Genomic DNA, 18,662 nt, shown 5'->3' with positions numbered 1-18,662 from the left:
GGAACCTCTCATCACACTTGCGTGCACCTCACACGCTGCGCAATGTTTTTGCTGCCCTTATAGAAAACAATGGCCGACGCGTTCTGAGGGAACGCTCAGCAATAGGACATGCCACCATTTTTTTTTTTTCCCCACACTACAATGCAGTTAAAAAATTGCTCACGTATATGACCCCATATAAAAGAATTGTTTCCATATTCATGCGTCTCGCAACGCAGAAATCTCACGCGATTTCCTGGGCCGTGTGAAAAACCCTACGATGTACAGCGCTGTGGAATATGTATGTGCCATATAAAGGAGTCAGATACAGGATGGAAAAGCTGGGCGCAGGCTGCCACGTCCGAGGGGGCGGCAGCAGGACAGTTATCCCTCTCTCCAATGAAGCCAACAGGGGGAGCCCTTTGCTCTGGTGAGCGGCAGGGGGCATCATCATTGGCACCGCCGGACAGATCTTGGATCTCTATTAGGCCGGCTTCACAAGAAGAATCGTGCGTTACGAGACGTATAAATCTCGCACATATATATCGTTCACGTTAGCGATGCTTCCTGCAGGGCGCCGCAATGCGGCAAACACATCGCAGCCGTCCGCTCTTTCTGCGAGATCGCCATTGTTTTTAATAACAGCCGCGCTGGACGATCCCTTCATCCCCGCAGCGATGTGAGACTGTATTCACATGAGACCGCCTCGCATCCACAGGGAGAGCGAGATATGAGGGCGGGACGCACGGCCGAATACCGCCCTCGCCGGTATGAAGTGCGCCACCTAATGGAGAAATCTATATGTAGTTTTTTGCTGTTTTTTTTTAGGTTGAACTACAAGTCTCAGCAGTTACTATGGCCTCTGTCGTCAGTCACATAGCTTTATTACATGGTAACCCTGTTCCAGTGACCTCAGCACGCTGTAAAGCCTCTGTGCTTGGTCCATGGCTGCACTCTGGTGACCCTGCCCCCCACTATTGTCCCACTGTCACCACGAGGTGGGGTGCGCGCCCCCGGACACCACAGGCCGGGACTAGAAGGGGGGCGGCACGGGGTTTCCGCTGGATATGTTCAAGGAGGCTGAGGTGTGGGGGAGGGGGAGAGAGAGAGAAAAAAAAAGAGAGAGAGCGTCGTGCACGCGCACAATGCCCCCACGTGACCCCCTTCGCGCCAATAGCGTGGCGCGATAATGTGGGGGTGACGCGCGCGCCCGAGAACAGCGAGATAGAAGTATAAAACCCCGACGGAGAGAAAGAGCGGGAGAGCAGCAGCCGCCATGTCTGAGGAGAAGCCCAAGGTAACGAGCGGGAGAGGCCGCACCGTGTGCCGGGCGGCCGCCGGGGGTGAGCGGGGAGGACAGACGTAACGGCGGCGGCGCTGCGTGAGACGAGGCAGGTCGGGGAGGACCCGGGCGCAGGGGGAGGGCGGGAGGGAAGGGGAGGAGGCCCGGGGAGGTGATTCATAAGCTGCAGTGTCCCGGGAGATTGCGCGCCAAACCGGCTTCTTCCCCACCACGTGTGAGAGCGCCGCCGCCGACCTGCAGGCCATGGTAAGCGGGGAGCTGCGGGAGGGCAGAGCGGGGTGTATGACCGACCGCAGGCCATGGGAAGCGGGGAGCTGCGGGTGGGCAGAGCGGGGTGTATGACCGACCGCAGGCCATGGGAAGCGGAGTGTACCTCCGGCTGTAGGCCATGGGAAGCGGGGGTCAGGTCATGGTGAGCGGGGTGTACTACCGGCTGCAGGCCATGGGAAGCGGGGGTCAGGTCATGGTAAGCGGGTATTTTTGTTTTGTTTTGTTGTGGTTCATCTATACCCGCGTTGTGTCCGTGTTTACATGCTGCAGTACCGCATGCACTTATGCAGAGGCGTAACTTGAAGCTCCTGGGCCCCAATGCAAAACCTGTAACAGGGCCCCTAACTATAATGCTTTATTTATAGTACTGGGCTCCCTATACAGAGAAGAGGAGCCTTATGGGCCCCTAAGGCTGCTGGGCCCGGGTGCAACCGCCTCACCTATAGTTACGCCCCTGCACTTGTGTGTACGCTGTGTTCTGTGCCCGTGTGAACGCGCCTCGGAGGGTTTTACAAGATGCATAGAAACTGCCTGTAAAAACGTTGTTTAAAATTTCATTTAGGCCCCTGTACATGGCGGAGCGGGGGCCACATGTGGAGCACCGACCTGGTTACTCATCTGCCAGACGTGTGTGTGTGTGTGTGGTGTTTTTTTCACACCTCGCCTGGCGATGACTCGCAGAATGTACAACCTTTCTGCAGTGTCGCTTACGGAAGGGCCACGGTTCGGACGGCCTGCGTGACAATGTCACATGCTGCAATTTTTATATTTATTTCCCCCCCCCCCCCCCCACTTGTGGAAGCTGTAACTGATTTCCGCTCGTGTGCAGGAAGAATCTGCTTCCCGTAGCATTCTATGGGCGGTATTTGCTGTGGACCAATGGGGAGCGTCCGCAATACCGTAAAAGGTGCGTGGGGGTGCTGGCCGAGTCAGAGCCGGATTGCACTGTGGCCTCCTGCATGCGGAGTCCGATCCGTACGTGTGAGCCCGGCCTGAGGCCTCCTACACACAGGCGGATATCTGCTGCATAGTCCGCGGTCTGCATCGGCACCGAATCTGTAGCAAATGCCGCCTGCTACTTCCTGTGGGAATCTGCAGCTTCCTCCAGAGGTCAATTGCAATTTCCACTCACAAAGGAAAATTCGCAGCCTGCTCCATCTGTATGTGGGCTCCACACGGACGGCTTCCAATGAACAGGTAGCGAATTCCGCAGCGGCGCAGGGAAAAACTTTTGGGGGGAGGGGGTCTGTACTGAGACGTCGGGTGTGTCCGCAGTACGGAAATTACGGCAATGGAGCAGGTAAGTGTGGACGCCGCTGCTGCCGGAGCCGGATTCCGCAGGTGAAATCTGTGTCTGCCGTGTGCAGGAGGCCTAATTCCAAGCCAAAAAAATTTTAAAAATCGCATTGCGCTGGCGCGTGTGTGCACGTTTTTTTTCCCTCAGTTGTGATTTCTTTGTTTTCACTAGTGAAGCATGCGTTCTGACACGTCAGAGGCGCATGCAGCAATGCAACGTGTGTTGCTTGCAAAAATGCACCAGTTTCATGAGAAAATTGCGGGTTTACGAGTGCGTAATCTGCCCAAGTGTCTTAGCCTGATAGGGGTCAATCAATATTAATCAATAACCTAACATAAGAAAGATAAGGAAACAGTGTAATAAATGTGACATTAGTTATTTGGTTATATAATATGTATTATATGTAAAACATTCCGGAAGTTGCTAGTAGAATTTGGATACAGAATCATATGTAAAAAGGTATATTCAAGCGTTTATTTGAATATTGATTTTAAAATACTAAATGTATGACTAATTAGATTTTATTCAGTTATCTTACTGAATACCAACTTACCAACTTTGTGCGGACTTCCGAGTAGGTGGCTGAACCAGTTTTGTCTATGTGAAAACTAGAAACAATGTCCCCTCTTTTGATGTGCAAATTGCTGATGAACTTTGAAGATTACAGTTCTTCCCAAACAAGAAATGTAATTAACAAAACCTGTATTATCACACTGTAACTGTTTCCATGTCTACTTCAAACAGTTTTGTTGATACCTTTTTGTTTAGAAAAGCTTGTTTTACAGTTGCCAAAAGTACTTTGTAACCAGGCATCAGGTAACATTTGGAAACGCCTTCTTTACAACTTGCATATAAACTAGCAATGTACAACAATAAACAGAATTCATTCTGATTTACTAAGTCTGTGTATAGTGGGTCATTATGGTTCTCAACTATGAGTACTCTATATAATATTTCCTCTTAATTTGGATACAGGCAACATTTGCATTACGGTCTGCGTTCCAGACCCCCCACAAGCCCAACATCACTCACCCCCTCAGTGGGCTGTACTTAGGTGATTATAATGTGCCAGTTTTGTGTCGCACGCCACCCGACTTGCACAGAAAGGGGACCCATCTGCAGTTAATCTATTTACATGCGGCTCTCCTGCTGCAGGATTGCCTGTTATTTACTATGGAAGACTGAGGGGAAAAAAAACACAAGTTACACCTCCTGTCCACGGGCGAGATCCACAGCGATAAATCACCCGCAGGCCTCGCATGACACGCTTTCCACAGGCTAACTAAAAAGTACCTTTTTTTTTTTTTCCCCAATTCAATAAACAAACATGGAGAGATACAATGCATTTTTATCACAAAACTCATTGTACTCCCAGAAAAGTTCACTTTTTGCAAGTGTGATATAAGTTATTGGGAGCAACATCTTGCTCATTTAACTACAGCCGGGCTCACCTAAACGGGTCAGATGTGAGCGTTTTTCCGCACGGATGTACGCACAGGCACAGCGTATCGTCCACGCAAAAGAAGGATCTCTTCTCTTTACACCCCCCTCCCCCGCCGGGAATTCTGGCTTTTCTATCCATTTTCTTCTGAAGTTGCGAGTATTTCCGCCACTCATATGCAGTGTTAATTGCGTTAAGCCACATAACCCTTCCATCCATTGACTTCAATGGAGGCTGTTCGTGCTAAAGTAGAGCATGCTGCGATTTTTCTTCCACTTACAGGATATGCAATTCGTACCCCAGAGTGAGCGAAAATCCGTGTCTTTTAATGTCTACATCTTACCACGGAACGTCTGTGCGGTCGGCGATCGCGGAATCTGCAATTTAAATCGTTTTGTTTGAGCACGGCCTCAGAAGGGACTATGGAGAGATGTGAATGGGCCCTAAATCACAGCATGGCAAAACATGCCAGCTCTTCTGTTTGAAACTGCTGCCAACGCAGATCCTGCAGAAAGTCTCATATGCAGTAGCACAGCATGCTGCGCCATTACACGCTGTATAATGCCAGAAGCTGATTGGACCCCGTTGTATACAAAGGAGTTCTATTTGCTGTTTTGCATGTACTATCTAAATTCCTTTACAATTAACATTTGGAGGCACGGCAACCTCCGTATTTGGAGGTGTATTTTAATGGGGTTGTACGAAGATGGCAAGTTATCTCCTGCTGAAACACACTACACCTCCCGCCAATCTCGAACAGGATACTGCATTCCCCTGTCCTCTTCACTGCAGGCTTATTGCACCCTCAGCAATGGGTTGGAGGCTGAATGGAAAGTGAACCAGCAGAGCAGTAAGGGATTGGGTACTTCCGACAGCCCCATTGAAATGGAGTACTGACTGCACATGCAGTCAGTGCTCCGTTTGTTCTAACGTCACTGAATGGGAGAGAGGCGACCCTGCAATGACAAGTAGAGAGGGACCTGGGACTCCCAATTTTGAGTTCAGTGGGGGTCTCGCTGATCAGCAAGTTATCCTCTCTTCTTGTAGATTCAAACATACTTGGTTTGTGCCCCCTAGCGCTGCTTTTATTAACTCCTTCGCTGTGTAAAGAAAAGCCGTTCTGTGCTGCAGACAGCTTCTCCTTTTCAGCACCTGATGCACTACCAGAGTTCTGTGGTTCGATGCGGTTATGACAATAATATATTTTTACTATCTTAAAAATCAGCTTTGTCGCTATAGTCCGAGGCCCATAACTCTTGTTTGTTAAATTTTATTTTAATTTTTTGCAAATTAAAGGGTTAGAATAAGTGATCGTTGGATTGCTTTTACAGCATACTGCAGTATTTCCCTATTGCATTATATTGTATGTCTACCTTCCAACCTATTAAGCCCTGGCGTAGGAGACCTCAGTCCATGGAAAGACATCAGGTTGTCATGATGATTGGCATACCGTGGTGGTGGTGGGCCGCCTTTCTCTACTGGCTTATATTCCATGACCATGGTTGACTACTGCATAGGAGTTTAAACAGCTGACAGCCACTGGGTATGAAGCGGATTTGGCCCCTAAGCCAGTTCCATACACCTCGTGTTGGCTGAGGGCATATTTATATGTATGTTATTAAATCATAGTAATCTTTACATATAAGAAAGCATTATAAAATTTGGTCAAAAAATAATAAATTGTCAATATTTTTCTAGGAAACCGTGAAGACAGAGAATGACCACATCAATCTTAAAGTGGCAGGACAGGATGGATCTGTGGTCCAGTTCAAAATCAAGCGACACACTCCTCTCAGCAAGTTAATGAAGGCATACTGTGACAGACAGGTATAACTACAGGCTTTAAGATTTTATTTTTCTCAGACTTAAGGGGATTTTGCTATCAGATTCATGCTGGCCGCACCACAGCAGCGTGTACCAGAGATGGTGATGCTTCGTGCCCCATGAATGTTTAAATCTGGAACACTGTGGAGTTTGAGTCAATACAGTTTAAAGTTTGAGTCGGGTTGTTCTGGCCTCTCCCTGCCCATTTCATGAAGACTCGCACCTCTCGCCCTGCTTAGGTATAAGGAGAGCGGTCAGTTTTTATGCAGTGGGTGGGTAGAGCCTGGTGTGGGCAACCCTCTTTGACTTGGAGCCCAGCTCCAAATTAAAAACTTCAAAGTGTATTTGTTCTGAAACGCTGCAGCACTTCAGAATCAGATATGGGGGTAATGGGCATCCCTGTCTTGGGTTCATGCTACCTATGGTTCAGGCAGTATGAATCTGACAGAATCCCTTTAAAGGATTTGCATATGGTGTCACATAATACAGGGGTCAACTTGCGTTAAACAGGGGTCAACTTGCGTTAAAGTTGTACTGTTTTTTTATTTTTGGCCGCAATCTTCATTCATTTTCAGAACTCCTGGTTTGCAGTTTGGAACCAGCTGCTAGTTTCAGACTTTCTTTACATGGATGCGTCACCTGCCAGAAAGGCCTTTTACCGTGTCCTATTTGAGACTGTACTAAAGGAAGTGTCCTTGTCTTGTAGCACTGTAGGGATCTTCTCCCTTCTAGCCATTAGACCTGTGGCTGCGCTGGGACACTACTACAGAACAAAGACATGTACTGTAATGCGCTTGTGAACCTGCCTAATGCATGCTGTGTGTTGTCCATTCCTGTGCTAACTTCTTGTACTAGATCCCGTGAGGGATTGGGTCTTCCTTGTTCAACAGATGTCAAACTGAGGACTGGCTCCTCTCTCTGCGCACTCATAGAGCTAATGCCCACAAGCGGATTTTTACCGTGCTTCTTGCGGTGTAAATCTGCAGTAGTTAGGTTCTATTGAATCGATTGCTAACGGGCACTTTTTGTTTACTACCGCGGTACTTCGGCGGTGGAATTCCGCATGAGCCCATACAGACTAAAAAAATTTTTCCCTTCCAGACTGCTGTGTATGTGCTTTCCTCCATATCTATTCTCTGCCCTGCCTACAACTTCTCTGCAGAAGAAACTCTTTGCTTGGGATTCAGGGCACTCCAAGACTGACATAGTTATGATGGCTTAAGCAGTTGTCCAAACGCATGAACTTTATTTACAGTATCACGTACTACAGCTCAAATCAAACCCGATGGAGTCCAAAAAGCATCGTCGGTGATACTGTAAATAAAAGGCTCATTCTTTAGAAGAGCTTCTTAAGTTGTCATTACTTCATGTTAACCCCTTAAGGACCACCCCTTCATCTTTTTTGACTCATCCTCCCCACCTTCCAAAAATCATAACTTATTTATCCATCAGTGTAGCGGTCTGAGGACTTCATTTTTTTTTCATTGGTCCGAAATATAAGCCCTACCCTGAAAGTAAGCCATGGCTGTGTTAAAAAGAAAAAAAACACACTACATTACCTAACAAGCGCTGACTCTCCACTGCATTTCTCCTCTGGTAGCTCCATGGCACTTGCTTGAAGTCTTCAGCACTTCCTGGTCAGGGGTTTCAAAAACCCTGCCTCTAGGAAGCACTGGCTGAAGACTTCAACCGATGGCTGTGATTGGTTCGAGCACCGCAGTGGTTCAGCCAATCAAAACCAGCGTTTCAAGTAGGCAGTTTTTTTGAATTACTGACCAAGAAGCGCTCGCTGACGAATACAGACAAGTGTTCCAGGGACCTGTGGAGGAGCAGGCAGCACCTGTTTGTGATGTATTAACTTTTTTTATTTATATGTAGCGAGGGGTTATTTTAGGGCAAATAGCATTTCCTACTGCAAGGGCTCCTGTCCACGGCCGATGGTGCACTGCATTATCTGCGGCAATAATCCGGCCGCGGGTAACGCAGTGACCGCTTTCCATAGCGTTGCTGTGGAAAGCGCAGCCTTGCCATCCATGAGTGAAGAATCGTAGCGATTCTCCGCTCGCGGGATTTAAATCGTGGCATGCTGTGATTCTTTGCGATGAGCCTATCTGTCAGGCTCAGGACGGAGACCTGACAGCTCTCCCCTCTGCTCCGCCGTGGTGGAATATCGCTAGTGATATTCCGTTACTGCGGTGGACATGGGGCCTAAGGCTGTATCTGCACATGCAACAGTGATATTGCTGCTACAAAATGGCTGCAATATCGTTGCTATGTACACGCCATTTTGTAGCGTCGGTGATGTCTTTTTCGCGGGGGGGGGGGGGGGAATATAGCATCGCGTCTGCTACATGCGGTTTTTCTCACACAACCAAATTGTATGATCTTGAGAAAATCATATTTTTTTTTGTCAGCCTTGTGAAAATGGCCTTACTATAATTTGCCTGTAGTTTTGCCGCTTAACCACTGTGGAAATGCTAAAAGCCCATTGACTTCTATCGTGCCACTCCACACTGGGTGGGGGGTGTTTTAAATGCACGTGAGGGGGGAAAAGCATGTCTTTGGTGTGTATTACGCAGCAATATGGTCTATGGAGACTTAACATATGCAGCAAATACGCACGTTACATCTGTATTACTGTGTAATATGCAGTAACAATACACCCATGTCAGTTAGCCCTTATACTGATAGGAGGGCAGATTTGGCCCTTGCAGCTGTGAAAGAGTTGCTCAAACTCTATAACGAAATTGTAGGATACGGTACTTAAAGATTATGGAATTCCTCAAGTACATTGCCACCATTGATGGCTCCAGCCTCAGTTGCGTTCCTGGCCATACACATAAGATAGCGGTGTATGGAGATTATATAAAAGGTGGGCCAAGGAAAAGTGGATTACTTTTTACAAAGCTTTATAGATTTATCCTCGTTATGACAGATGCTGAACTTGGCCCCTCGTTCACTTCTGTGCTCCTCCAGACATGTTGACTGATATTGCCTGCTGCAGATCACATTTATGGTGCTTTCATTGAGTTTATCCAAAGTAGGGGGATTTTTGGGGGGACACTTTCTGCTTTCAATTTTGCCGTAGATATGTCGCACGAGGGCAAGTCTGGGAAATGTGGTGGCCATAACCCCTTGCTCACACTACTTTCATAAACAGTTCGTGAACCTATGCCAGTGAGTTGTGGGAGGTCTAGCACATCGCTCCATCTTGTTGGAAAAGGCACTACATTCCTCCTTCTGGTATTTGGTTGTAAAGCTGTTTCAAACACGTCCAGATAAATCGCAGTATTCAGTTGATTCAAAGAAAACTGGGCCCACTATTTGTGCTCCTGACACTGCGCACCAGATGCCAATTTTCTAGTGGTGGGTTGACTTTGGTGGGGATTATCAGTTGACCAGTACCTCTTAGGCAACATTCACACAAGCGTGAATCTCGTACGTTGCGAGGCGCACAAAACTTGTGCAAATATGAATTCCATTCTCTTGAATGGAAGCATACACATACGGATGTTTTCCCTCAGCGATGCTGCAAGGTAAAAAGAATAAATAAATCGCATGTTTTTGTTCTGCGTTCCATCGAAAAGGATCACCCATTCTTTTTCAATGGGATAGTCACACTTTGCGTGCTGTTTGCTGTGCCACGCAAGTGCGATGTGATGTTCCCTGTTGAAATCAATGAGTCTGACGCACATGAAACACGCGTGAGGATCGCAATTTCACAGAAACAATGCAAGGCAGGTAAAATACAGTGACAAGCGAGATACCAGCTGGGTTTCTCAGCCTGATATCTCACTTGCCCGGGTAAATGTAACCTTAGTCTGTGAATTCACGTGACCTGATAAATAAAAACATAGTTTGTGAGTCATAAAGCACAGCAACTGGTCCAAAAGTCCTCCGGCAATCATAGGCCGCTACAACATCCAGTAATTTACACGTTTGTTGAGCTCTTCCAGTTCCTGCACACGTTCAGAGGCTTCAGCACTCGCAGACTTATCATTCGTGATTCACTAACTTGCTTGGACTGTCTTTGAGTTGATCTCCGAGGGTTATATGCAGTCTGTTGCAGAATGTTACTGTCTACTTTAAACGTTCAGACTAATGGAGGTCTTGGTTTCTTCATCTCCAACAGACAGTTTGGCGCTATTTCTGAGCCGGGTTTTGAATACACCGTTGAGCGGGTGGTTTTGTACCTGGGTACTTGTCATCGAAGGCCCTTTGTTTCTTTGATTGAACTGCTTTGCACGTGGCCTTCTACAAGAACTATTTGCTGTTGCAGGAAGAACACGAAGGGCAAATTTATGAAAGTTGTCTAAAAAGAAATCTTTCTTGCCCCTGGCAATCGCAGCACAGCTGGGGTAAAACAAAAGGAGTGGTACTGGGATCGGAGGCAGGCTACTTTTCTGTAGCCGACCCTGTAGTTCCGAGCTACGTTTAGTATACCGGTTCTTGACCATGTAGCATGCTTGTTAGACACCCCTAACAAGTGAGCATCTGTCATGCAGTGGAAGTACTTTGTGTGTGTTTTCCTTCCTCCATACGGCCAGGCCTGACTGGTTTAATTCCAATTGTGGTGTCAGCGGCAAAACAGAGGCATTGCAAAGCATGTAAATTCGTCTTTTCACTCGCAGATAGGAATTGCGTATTCCGCGAGTGGAGGAAAAATCGCAGCTTGCTTGATTTGGCTGCGGATTCTGTGTGGATTGCCTCCATTGAAGTCAATGGAGGCCACCCGACCCACAGCTCATATGCAGTTTAAGTTCCGTATGGGCTGTGGGTACCCACGTCATCGCTAAGCAACTGTGTGGGAAATACAAACCTTAAGGCCGCCTGCAGACGGGCAGAAATCCCGCGGCGGTATTTCCCACGGGATTTCCGCCACTGAAAGCCTACATAGGAGTGCATTACAATACGCACTCCTATGCAGATGGCCGCGCGAAATCTCGCGCGGTAAACAAACCACGGCATGTCCTATTTTTGTGCGGGGCTCGCACTCACCCGGCCGCTGGCTCCGGTCTGCGCGGCAGCCGGCACATGAAAGAGCCGGGGCCGCCAGGCGCGGGTGAGTATGCGCTCGTCACTGCAGGCTCTCGGGTCGGGTCCCACGGCGAGAATTCTCGCCGCCGGATCCAACCCGCTCGTCTGCAGGCGGCCTAAAAAAGGATAAACTGCTGCGCATGACGCTGCGGTAATATGCAGTACAAGAAAACGTATGCAGGGTCACTAGCCAGACTTACAAGCTCACAGCCAGAATCGGCTGCCGGTCTCCTGTATGCAGAATCCAGGCTGCCTGTGTGAGCCCGGCCTACATCTGACTACTGCGCAGCGTCTAGTGTGTAACTATAACACTTCACAGTATCCAAATCCCCACAGAATGCTGTATATGGAATTAAAATCAGCAAGGGATGCTAGAAGAATTCGTATTTGCAGGCTTAATTGTGAATGCAGCTCTGTGGTGGTAGTCAGGATGTAAAATATCTTCACATCCACTGGTTAGGGGCTCATGCATGGAGTCTAATAAGGCCTGTATGACTCTGTACAGGAACCCACACAAACTCTCAAAGGGGTTTTCCAGGCAGCGCTCACTGTTAGTGGTGGAATACACAGGGGTTGGCGCAGAAGCTGCTGCTCCATCAACTATGTAGTTAGTGGCTGGCACTCATAATTGCAGATGCAGCTCTCGTTGTATCCTGGCGCTGCCTGAAAACCCCCCTTTTAAAATGCTTTTATAGAATATCTTTGTAAATACTGTGTCCATTGAAGGATAAAACTTTCATAATTTTTTTTTTTTTCTTTTTGTTGAATTTATGCACAACTCGTATAAAAACTCCATCATGGCATAAAACACAATAGAGCCATAATGTATAATTATTTGGAAGTGGTAGACACACATTAAAGGGGGTGTTCAGCTTTTAAAATGTGGCAAACTTTTTTTTTTTTTTTTTCTTTCCCCCAGCTTTCCATGTTGTAACTTTTTTTTTTTTTTTTTTCTTCTCAGGGAGTGTCAATGAGACACATACGGTTCAGGTTCGATGGTCAGCCTATTAATGAAACGGACACTCCGGCACAGGTATAGCAACTTGCTTTTTATTAGCACCTGTGTTCTACATTTCAGCATTGCATTTACACTGTTAATCCTTTGCTTAAAGAAAGTCAGTTAATTTTAGCAATGTGAGCTAATTGTATGATGTGTCCAGGGAGATGAGCATAACGGTACCATTTAAAAAAAAAAAAAAAAAAAAAAATCCAAAGCTGCATTTTCCATGCAGTATTTAATTCTGCTTGGCATGAACTGCCCATCAGATTGTTAGCTGTCATTTACTATGCGGCAACCACGATATTTGGGCCCTGGAGCATCAAATTTATATTTTTTTTAAAAACTAGTTCAAATCTGACATGTTGCACTTTTATGTAGTAACATGTTTGGAATGCTATTAGGCCCAATGTCCACGGGCGGATTTGAATTGCGGAATCCATGCGGGGCACCCGTGCGCATGATCCGCAGTTCAAGCTGCCTATAGAAAAACATGGGTGTCCGTACCTGATTTAAAGCATGCTGATTTGTGGATTTTTGGATGCAGAAATCAAATTGCAGCATGCTTTATTTCAGTGCGATACCCTCACAGACTGCTTTCATGGAGGTCAATGGAAGCTGTCTGATCTGCAAGAAAGCAGAAGTTTGAAGAAGGTGATGGTGGGGACTTCTACTGCGCACATGCGTTGGCTGGTGCTTCTGCACATATCCGCAGAAAAGAGAAGCCCCAGACAGGTACGCACTGTCTTCGGCTGTGGGCAGGGTCTGATTCCGCTGCGGACTCCTGCATGCAGAATCCAACTCTCTCGTGAACATGAGGCCTTACTTAATCGTGTGTTTCTCCTGCATTTCCTGTGGCCCATCTGCTGTCAGCTGCAGATGTGCCACAGATCGGTCGTTTTCCATTAAATGCAATGGAAGTCGTCAGTATGCTTTATTTTGCTGCGAATCCTGCACTGTGACTCGTTTTCCAGACCGAAAGGCCCGCAAAAGAAATCTGCATGCTTTAATTCAGCTGCGGACACCCATGTATCCCTGTGGGCAGCTTTATTTGTGGCTCTCCCGCAGGATGCTGCATGCGGCTTCTGCAAACCAAATCCACCTGTGGACATGAGGCCTAAAGGGGTATTCTGGTAAGGTTAGGTTATTCTCTGTCCTGTGGATAGGGTGATAACTAGGCGATCGGTTGGATGTTCAATTGCCAAAATGCTATCCCTCTGGGACTGGCAAACGGAGTATAGAAACAGCATGCATGTGCTGCTATAACTCCATTCACTTTAATGGGAGTGCTAAAAATGGCCAAATTTTATTTTGACTCTCTGGCACTCCTGTTCATTCAAATAAGCCCCAGAGACTGCCGAGCACATGAACTTGGCTATTCTTAGCACTCCCATTTGAAATGAATAGAGCAATGGTCAAGCACGTGTTCTACTGCTCCTCCATTCATATGCCAGTCTCACAGAGGATACAGGACGCCCTTTTTTAGTGAACATTGGGAGTCCAAACAGTCATATGCTCACCGATCACCTAGTATCCAGCCTATAGAAATATTAACACTATACTTTCTGTAAGTAGGCAGCAGCTTTAAGGGCTACCAGAAGAAAGTTTGGTAAGTGATGATACTATTTTTTAACTTCTTGTTTTTTAAATACCTTGTTTGTTCTTTGTGCTACAGCTTGAGATGGAAGACGAGGATACCATTGATGTGTTTCAACAACAGACAGGTGGCATGTGCTAAGCCAGTTCCTTCAATACAGAAGGTGCCCAGTGAGCCTTCATGCACCCAACTTCCCTCATCTGCCCATCATGATAAAGAACATGATCACTCAACATTCTGGAAATATTAGCAGACTCTGGAAAAGTTTTGATTTTTAATTTTTGCTTTGCCCTACATACAAGTGGTGGAAGTTCTGTTGTAAAGAGGGCCAGTATCAACAATTTACTTTCCTACAGTGGTTTTGTTTTCTTGTATTTTATTATATTGTGTGGCATTGTTCATTTTTATTTTTTCTCTTACAGCAACCTTCATTTTTTCCCCCTTTGTTATGTAAATAGTTCAGTGTAACCGACATTTATGACAGGACACTTCACTTCTTCTGTTTGGTTGTAAAACCAATTTGCCCACAAAGCCACATTAAAAAAAAGTTAGTTTGAAAGTAGGGAGCCATTATGGGAAAGGGTTAGTGGGAGGGTGGAGTGATTTTATTTACTACTTTATGCTACAAACCTCTACATTTACCTGAGGTTCACGTGTAATAGTGTATAAGTCAGTCATTCATACTGATGCTGTTTTACACATAATTGAGATTTTTGGGTACTGTATCTAATGTCTGGTAAAATTCCATTCTTTGGTTATCCACATAGATTCTCCTATGGCCATTGATTGTATAACAGATGTTTAAAACCAGGTCTGTTTTGATGTAATTAAAGGAACACTAAACACAGAAAAGGCACAAAGAAGAAGAAAAACAGAATTTCCTTCCCTAATCTTTTCTCTTGATCCTACATTGTCTCTTATTACAATTGCCCCAAAACTCCTATCTTCACTGTCCTGTGTCTGGCTGCAGCAGGAGCTTCTCCCCTCCGTCTTGTCTGCAGCAGGATGAAGAAAAGGTTGAGCAGCACCTCTTGGCCAACCACCAGCCAAGCGTGGAACAGATCTGCAGAAGATTAACCTGTCTTCTCTGCATTATTTTTACAAGACTGTTTCAGGATCATGTAGAAAATTCTGTAGGCCTATAAACATTGAGGGCAACTATAGTGTTACTTGTATCATTCATTTCTTGGTTTAATGTTCCTTTAAATTGGCCTTGTCATATCTAGACTGTCTCTGGCTCTTTTAATGCAGCATGTAAGCTAAACTTTTAAATAAATCCATTCCTTTTAAATTAAAAAAACATGCTAAAGAAAATCATACCAGCAAAGTTGCCTATTTAGGGACATGAAAAAGTTGGTGTAAGGAAACCAGTCCTCTTAAACGGTGGTAAACCAAATATTACAATTGACCAAGAATCCTAATAAATTTAATACTCCAATTTTAAACCTGTTCTCAATGCTTAATTTTTAAGTTGCATTTCAATACAAAAGCCATTTTCTTAACTAAAGTGGCGCTTTGCAATGAAAACTTGCAATATATTAACATGTCTTAACCCAAAAAAGTAAAGTCTTCCCACATTTCTGATGTACTAGCAGTCCTGTACAGAGAACATGATGCCAGCTGAGTAATAAAAGAAATACTCTTCCACACAGTTCTTGTTTGTAACTCATTAGTCTCCTACAATGTGGCCTCTGATTTCTTTTAATTCTTATTTGCTGGATAAATGTATTATTTCAACTACAAAATAAAGAAACTTAAATCTCTTTTTGTAACCATTGTATTGTGCGCAAATTAATGTCTTAAGGCTTGGTTCTTGCAATATCTCAAGGTTTGGTGTATAGGCTGTGAAAACAGTCTCATATGTCCCTATAGATTTCAGTAATTGTTTGGTCAGAATACAGTTGCCTCAAAACAAAGGGCAGTTGGCACCTTTTTGATGCTGCTATATGCAAAATTGCAAATCTGGCAGGTGCATAAAGTGTCCGTCCGTCAAGATTGTACTAAAGCTACAACTAAGGCTAAGTTCACACGGACGAGTGCGATTATGGAGCTGTGAAATTCGCACTCTCCAACATGCAATCTCACCGCGGCTGCAAGCAGTTTGTTTTTAAAACCACCTCGCATCACTTCAAGGAAGAAGCAATCTCTCACTGTGGCTCTTGGCTGCAGCAGATCAATGAGAATTTCCTGTTTTTGTTTTTTTTTTTTCTTAATGGGAAACCTCACCTGTACCTAGCATGTGGTGCGATGCTTTAACACCACTGAAAAGAATGGGTGACGCGAAGGAACACCAGGATAAAACATGCCACGGTTAATCTTTTCCGCTGCGATGTGGGGGAAAAATTACTTGTGTATGACCCCATTCAAAAGAATATGGGTCATATTCGTGCAAGAATCTCTGCCGTGTGAAACGGGCCTACAGGTAAAAACCCACTTTTTTGCTAATTTTGCTTAAAAAAAAAATCACATTAACCGAACTAAGAATCTATACCCAAAGTCTGTACAGGTGTAACTTTTTTTTTCCCTGTACACTGATTTCAAATTTGTATGTCAAAAAGGTGACAGTTTACAAACCTTTTTTCTTTGGGAATTTTGCATGCAGATTTGTGCATTGAGAAGGGCTAAATCATGAGGAGATGCACCTGCGATAACTACGGCAAACTTGTAACTGCTGCAGATTTTAGCTGTGGTTTTTAGAGGTAGAATCCACCATCTACAAACTTGGCCCAATATCGCACTCTATATGACACCATTCAAAAGAACGGGGTTCATATTGGTGCATCTCCCATCACACATCTCTTGCTCTTTTTCTCAGCTGTGTGAAAGCTACCTAAAGCTGGCTGTACACCATCAGGTGGCTGGTCTACGCCTGATCTGTGTGAAGGCTATTCTGAAAAACAAACTAGGAACTAAACTCCTTGGATCATTTTCACAAGGTAGTAATAGTCTAGCATAAGTCGTTTTAACAAAAAAAAAAAACAGGCATTTGGTCCAAACCAGTGTTGAAATACACTTATTTTCAATGTGTTAACTTTGAAAAATCACATGTCCTATTTGTGTAAGTCTTGTACAAGAATAAAACACTTATTATAGAGTGTGGCATGTGAATACAGCCTTATATTTTGTATGTTCCACTCCTGGCTGTGGCTTGCAACAGTGGTTGCTGTTGCGCATACAGGCTTTATGCAAGTTTATTTGTGCAGTTAGCCCAAAAACCAGGAGTAGATTAAAAAGAAGTATCCTTTCTCTCCTTGTATAATCCACACCTGATTTCAGCTTCAAAAACCTAATAAAAAAAAAAAACTTGTGAAACCCTCAGGCCTCAATCACAACTTAAATGTTTTAGTATTTATCGCCAGGTCTTTTATGCCAAGAGTCAAGTCAAGAATTGGACTGGGTCCCATCGCAAATCTGGCACAAACTACTAGAAAAAAATGGCTCTGCATGTAGCGCTTGTTCCTCCAGTAAAATATCGGGCAGCTGAGCTGAAACGGAATGGACCCCTCTGTCAATGCGTCTGTTCGGCTGGGGATTTCCCATTCTTGCTCCCTGAGCACAGCAAGAGAATGGAAATCCCCGTTGCAGATGTGAAAGCAGCCTTACATATGCTGTATAGGTTTCTATTATAGCTTCCCTGAAGCCTATGAGAGAGTATGGTACCTCCTATTCAAACAGTAACTGAGGAGGTGAATGAAGGATTCCTCCAGATCGAAGGGCACATTCGCACAGGCATATTTTCCCAGTCTCTACGACAGCACCACCTGAGATTGCCTTCCCCCTCATAGGACAGGAAAAAAGAGGTTCAAAAGCCCCCTCCTACCCTCTCCAGTGGGTTTCCCCCCCCTTCCACCTGTCCTATCAGGGGGAAGGCAATTTAAGGTGCTGCTGTCATGGAGAGGACTGGGAAAAATTTTTTGGTTATAGGATTCAGGTCAAATATTAAGCCAGTTGTGAGAGATGAAGGTTGCTCTGCCTTGTCTGAATCTCAGGCAGCAACACCCCACGCTTCCTCTTCAATAAGTGGGAGAAGAGCTAGCAGTGGAGGAGACCTGTCAGACTCAGTAGTTTAATGTTTTCTGACAAGGGTTTAATTCAAGATTCCTTGGATGAAACAGGCAAGTATAGAAAGCTCTTGTTTAATCCAGGGGATCTAGAGGAACTGATAAAGGCTGTAAGGGCTACACTCAATTTGGAAGAGCCCAGGAAGCAAAGATCGGTTCAAGAAAAAAATTTTCAGGGGTTTAGGGGAGGGACATGGAGACATTTTTGCAGTCCATAAAAATATCCATAAAGATAAAAAAAGGGGGAACAAAACAGACGGGTTCTTTTTCCTTAGAGAGAGTAAAAGAAGAGATCCCTTCTCCAAGGAAAATTCTGTAGCCTGGGAGTCGGTACCTAGGGTGGATATTCCTGTGGCTAAGGTGGCAAAACCCACAACCTTACCAATTGAGATCGAAAAGGCGGAGGGCTAGCTTAAAAAGACATGGGAAGCAGCTTCATGCCTGTTAAGACCAGGGATGGCAGCCACCTGTGTGGAAAGAACCTTGAACACCTGGAGAAACATCCAGAAGAAACCCCCCCCCCCCCCAAGGAGAGAAATCCTAGACTGCTTGCCAGCTTTTAAAATGACATGTTTTCTAGCCGACGCGTCGACAGAGACCGTTAAATTTTCGGCCCGTACAGTGGCACGCTCTAGTATTACCAAGAGAGTTCTTTGGCTAAAATCGTGGTCGGGGGATATCCCGTCTAAGAACATGCTCTGCTCATTACCATTTCATTAGCAGTTCTTGTTTGGTCCTGACTTAGACAATATTTTAGAAAAAGCCTCAGATAAAAGGAGAGGGGTTTCCAGAAAAGAAAAAAGGAAAACCTTTTTTTTGTCCCTTTAGGTCCTTAGCAAGAAGCATGTAGGGGCGA

General features: G+C 45.3%; 1 protein-coding gene across 3 annotated transcripts; it reads left to right on the top strand.

Annotated features, from left to right (window-relative positions):
- The first annotated feature begins 1,121 nt into the window (after positions 1-1,121).
- SUMO3 (small ubiquitin like modifier 3) lies at positions 1,122-15,508 on the top strand. 3 transcript variants are annotated; one of them, XM_066575658.1, is made up of 4 exons: positions 1,123-1,276; positions 5,989-6,117; positions 12,113-12,184; positions 13,824-15,508. In XM_066575658.1, the coding sequence occupies exons 1-4, from the start codon at positions 1,256-1,258 to the stop codon at positions 13,884-13,886; spliced, it is 285 nt and encodes a 94-aa protein (XP_066431755.1). In that variant the 5' UTR covers positions 1,123-1,255; the 3' UTR covers positions 13,887-15,508. The 3 variants fall into 3 exon arrangements, with proteins under 3 accessions (XP_066431757.1, XP_066431755.1, XP_066431756.1); XM_066575659.1 differs by lacking the exon at positions 1,123-1,276 and adding an exon at positions 1,413-1,528; XM_066575660.1 differs by lacking the exon at positions 12,113-12,184 and having other exon boundaries at positions 1,122-1,276.
- The last annotated feature ends 3,154 nt before the right edge of the window (positions 15,509-18,662 follow it).

The sequence above is a fragment of the Eleutherodactylus coqui genome, chromosome 8, assembly GCF_035609145.1.
Source record: "Eleutherodactylus coqui strain aEleCoq1 chromosome 8, aEleCoq1.hap1, whole genome shotgun sequence".
In the NCBI taxonomy this organism is placed as follows: domain Eukaryota; kingdom Metazoa; phylum Chordata; class Amphibia; order Anura; family Eleutherodactylidae; genus Eleutherodactylus; species Eleutherodactylus coqui.
Note: the sequence above shows the minus strand (reverse complement) of the source record. Positions and strands in the feature narration are given on the sequence as shown.